Raw genomic sequence first — 4,559 nt, 5'->3', positions numbered from 1 at the left:
CATGGGTGTGGGCGTGTCCTGTGTGTGTGCTCACATGGGTGTGAGCGTGTCCTGTGTCTGTGCTCACATGGGTGTGAGCGTGTCCTGTGTGTGTGTCCACATGGGTGTGGGCGTGTCCTGTGTGTTCTCATTTGTGTGCACATGCGTGGGTGCTTGCATAGGTGTGCTCCTGCATGTGTATGTGTGTACTTTGATGTGATTGTGTGCACACGTGTGTCTGCATGGGTGTGAGTACACTTGCAGTAGTGTGTGTGCTGTACTGCACCTGCATGAGTTTATAGGTGTGTACATGTGTGTGTCTGAGTGTGCGTGCACACTTGTGCATTGTAAGAATGTGAGCGTGGTTCTCTGTGTACGCTCCTGTGTTGGACACGTGTGTATCTGGGCGGATGTGGGTGTGAGCGTGTGTGTACGTGTAATAGTCATTACTTGGGGGAACCCGACAGCTGAACCTCTAACTCTGCTGCTGGGGTCGCACCAGGAGCCTCATTTGAGCGCTGACCCCAGGGTCCAGAGCTCATGGACAAGACCTTTGCTGTAGGCCAGCTCTGCCCAGACGTGCTTCACATCCCAGCCGGCCCTCCCCACTTGCGGCCTGGTGGCAGTCCCCTCACACTGGCACCAGAGACTGACCAGTAGAGAGGTGGCCAAAGGTCCCTTGGGAGGGATGTGGCCCTGCCTAGGGCCATGTGAGCAAGGTTGGGTGGGCTGGCCCTTCCTAGTCCCTTTCCCAGGCGGTTGGGGTTCCAAGACCGTGCCCCCCTGTCCCCAGGTCTCCACAGGGAACCTCCTGGTGGTCCTGAGCCGGCACTATCAGGACGTGGCCTGCCTGCGGTTCACAGGGGACAGCAGCCACTTCATCTCGGGGGGCAAGGACTGCCTGGTTCTGGCCTGGAGCCTCTGCAGGTAGTGTCCTGTGTCCTGGAGCTCTTAGGGTGGGGTCCTGGCTGAGACCTCCAGGAAGTCATTCTCTAAGGACATGACAAGGGGCTGAGTGATTGTCCTTGTGGGGCCTCTGAGGCCATGGGGGAGGGGCTGGAGGAGGGAGGGCAGAACTGACCACCCCCTTTGTGTCCCCAGCGTCCTACAGGCCGACCCCTCCAGGATCCCTGCCCCCCGCCACGTCTGGTCGCACCACACCCTGCCCATTACAGACCTGCACTGTGGCTTCGGGGGACCCCTGGCCCGGGTGGCTACAGCCTCACTGGACCAAACAGTGAAGGTGTGACCCTCACACCTCTTCCCTGTCTTCAGCTCTGGGGACTTCCCTGACCCCCTCAGGCCCCAGCTGTGGGAGCTCCTGTGACCACCCTGCCCCCCAGCTCTGGGAGCCCTTTGACCCTCTGCTCCCTGAGCTCTGGGAGCCCCCTGGCCCCCTGCTCTCACTCCCCACCTCTGGGGGCTCCTCTGACACCACCCTGCCCCCCAGCTCTGGGAGCCCTTTGACCCTCTGCTCCCTTGCCCCACAGCTCTGGGAGCTGTCCTCCGGCGATCTCCTGCTGTCTGTGCTGTTTGACGTGGCCATCATGGCAGTGACCCTGGACCTGGCCGAGCACCACATGTTCTGTGGTGGTGGGGACGGTTCCATCTTCCAGGTGGACCTGTACACCTGGGTGAGTGGGCCGGGTACAGGTCCCCCTCTCCCTGGGGCTCCCAGCTCCCAGCCTCACCACCCACGCCTCACCACCCACGTCTCCCAACAGCCCGGGCAGAGGGAGAAGAGCTTCCACTTGGAACAGGAGAGCGGGAAGGTCTTCAGAGGACATAGGTGGGTGGGGTGCTGGGGGGGGGGGTGGCAGCCAGGGGCATGAGTGGAAGATAGGTGTGTAGGGCAGGGTGCAGGGGCTCAGGCGGGAGGCCAGCAGTTTGAGTGGGAAGGATGGGGTATTGGGTGAGGTGTTGGGGACTTGGGCAGAGAGACTGAGGACTCATGCAGATTTAGGGGGGCGAGGGTGCGGTGCTGGGGGCTCAGGTAGGACTTGAACAGAGAGCTGGGGTCTAGGGGGGAAGGCCAGGGACTTGAGTGTGATAGGGGACTTTGGGCAGGGTGCCGAGAACTTGGCTTGGGATATCAAGGGCTCAGGCAGGGAGACTTGGGGCCTCCGGCTTGGATTGGGGATACTCGGGTCCAAGGAGCAGCTGGTAAGTTCTGTCATGTCCATTGGCAGTGGGCCTTCAGTCATGTCCCTAACCTTGTCTGACCTCAGGAACCAGGTGACCTGTCTCTCTGTGTCCACTGACGGCTCCCTGCTGCTCTCTGGCTCCCACGACGAGAATGTGCGGCTCTGGGACGTGCAGAGCAAGCAGTGCATGCGCACCGTCACCCTCAAAGGTGGGCAGGGACGGAGGGCCTGGGGACCGGGCAGGGGAGGCACCCTCAGAGGTGGGCGGGGATGGCACCGGTGACGTGAGGAGCACACAGTCACCCTCAAAGGTGGGCGGGGGAGACGGGCGGGGGTGGTGTGCACATCGGCATCCTCACAGGTGGGCTGGGGAATACAATATGTCCCTCAGAGATGGGTGCAGTGTACACAGGTGACCCTTACAGGTGGGGGGCAGGTACACAGGTGTCCTCAGAGGACCTTGGCCCTTGGGCCTCCAGGTCCTTGCGCCCTTGGCTTGGCAGACAGATGCTCTCCTGGGGCCCAGGGTTGGAGGCTGACCAGCACCCTCCACAGGCCCCGTGACCAACGCCTTCATCCTGCTGGCCCCGGTGTCCATGCTGAGCTCGGACCTCAGGCCCAGCCTGCCGCTGCCGCACTTCAACAAACACCTGCTGGGGGCGGAGCACGGGGACGAGGCGCGCCGAGGGGGCCTGACTCTGCGCCTCCACCGGCAGGTGGGCATATCCTCCTCCCCACGACCTCCCGGGTGGGGGGTGACGGGTGACAGGTGGCTGTGCCCACACACGGGCAGGGGGCAGGACCAGGTATCCCTGGCATCCCCTGCGGCTGTGCAGTCAGGGTTCGAGACCATCACAGGTCAGTCTGGATGGGGAGGCTCCAGACATTCCACACCTGGGCGGGGCCAGGGGAGAGCAGGGTATGTGTGTGTCTCTGTCCTCTGTCCAGAGTGTCCAGAGGTGGGGGGTCCTCAGCCCTATCCCGCCCTCACGGGTCCGCGGGGGTGGGGGCAGAAGTGAGGGGCCTCCCACCTACCTCCATGGATTCCTGACTCAGGGCAGATCCCAGAGCCCTGTTGGGGGGTGCAGAGACCCCCCCCAGAACCCCTCCCTGATGCCTTGAGGGTACTGATCTGCCAGTTGGCCCCCAGAGGCCCCTCACTCCACTGCACACCCCCGTCCCGCCAGTCGGTGCTGTCCCCCCTTCCCAGCAAGGACCAGAAGCACGAGTGGGGGGATGTGGGGGACATCGAAGGCTAAGCGGGGCGCTCTGACTTTACCCCCCCCCAGACAGTTCTTGCTTCCTGCCCTGCGCCCCCGCCCTCCCATTCCCCTGCCACACTTGGCTCAGACCTGACTTGAAGTGGGGAGTGGGGCACAGACAGGTTTGGGGGACCTGCGGTGCTTGTGGTGCTCACTGACCGCCTCTGTCCCAGGGTTCAGAGCCCAGTTACCTGGAGCGAGTGGAGCAGGTGCAAGAGGTCATGTGCAGCGCCATGGAGAAGGTGGGCTGGGCGAGGACCCGTGGAGAAGATGAGAGGGTGTCATGGAGGGTTGGGGGGCCTGAGGGAGGGGCAGGCAGGGAGAAGGGGGCGGGGCCGTGGGGAAGCAGTGGCCTCCTGGTGCCCTGGTGGGGCCGTGGAGAAGGTGGGCTGGTTGAGGGGGTGCTGCTGAAGACGGGACACCCTTTCCTGCCCTCGGACCTGCCCTAAGTACAAGACGGGTCCTTGCTGTGGTGGGGGCGGGCCCCGCAGTCTGAACACCCCCACGCGCCCCTAGAACCTGGGCGGCCAGGACCAGCTACGCGTGCGCGTGACGGAGCTCGAGGAGGAGGTGCGGAACTTGCGCAAAATCAACCGCGACCTGTTTGACTTCTCCACGCGCATCATCACGCGGCCGGCCAAGTGACTAGCTCTGCAGGGAGGCCAGCTGGGCCCGGTGACCGCCCGCCGTCTGCTGGGGCCCACGGCCACACTCTTCCGTTTCTGTATCTTGGTATCTTCCACCCCTCCCCCCAGACGGGGTGGCCTCCGGACTGGTTCCCTTGGGACACTTTGTTTCCTGTTGGTATGTTTTGATTTTTAAGAAAAAAGTGACATAAGCTACTCGTACCTTCTGATCCCTGCACCCCCACCTGCCTGTCCCTGCGATCGGGGATGGGTCGCCGGCGATGGACGAGGGACGAGGGAAAAGACGTACAGGCCAAGATCAGGAGGGTCGCCCCAGAAGCTCCAGCTGTGTGGGGTGTGGCTGAGAGAGGGCAAATGGGCATCCCTGGCCTTCCCCACGCAGGGCCCTGAACCCATCTGCACCTCCATTTCCTCACCTGTGGAGTTGCGTTTTCCACAGGGCCCTATCCACCAGCCAGAGGTCAAGGTGGGCTGGAGGACTGCGCCTCTCCCATGAGTCGCACCTGAGGGGGACCTGTTTGCAAACT

At 63.1% G+C, this 4,559-nt stretch overlaps 1 protein-coding gene across 1 annotated transcript in view; it reads left to right on the top strand.

Moving 5' to 3' along the window:
- WDR18 (WD repeat domain 18) overlaps positions 1-4,030 on the top strand; it is an 8,265-nt gene extending 4,235 nt beyond the window's left edge. Inside the window, exons 3-10 of the mRNA XM_006897946.1 lie at positions 773-906; positions 1,081-1,222; positions 1,470-1,613; positions 1,704-1,768; positions 2,208-2,332; positions 2,679-2,839; positions 3,559-3,627; positions 3,902-4,030. Of these exons, the coding sequence (XP_006898008.1) occupies positions 773-906; positions 1,081-1,222; positions 1,470-1,613; positions 1,704-1,768; positions 2,208-2,332; positions 2,679-2,839; positions 3,559-3,627; positions 3,902-4,030 (969 nt within the window). The remainder of the gene's footprint in view (positions 1-772; positions 907-1,080; positions 1,223-1,469; positions 1,614-1,703; positions 1,769-2,207; positions 2,333-2,678; positions 2,840-3,558; positions 3,628-3,901) is intronic.
- The last annotated feature ends 529 nt before the right edge of the window (positions 4,031-4,559 follow it).

Source organism: Elephantulus edwardii, unplaced genomic scaffold (assembly GCF_000299155.1).
Source record: "Elephantulus edwardii isolate Elephantulus edwardi_28Jun2011 unplaced genomic scaffold, EleEdw1.0 scaffold00217, whole genome shotgun sequence".
NCBI lineage: Eukaryota > Metazoa > Chordata > Mammalia > Macroscelidea > Macroscelididae > Elephantulus > Elephantulus edwardii.
Note: the sequence above shows the minus strand (reverse complement) of the source record. Positions and strands in the feature narration are given on the sequence as shown.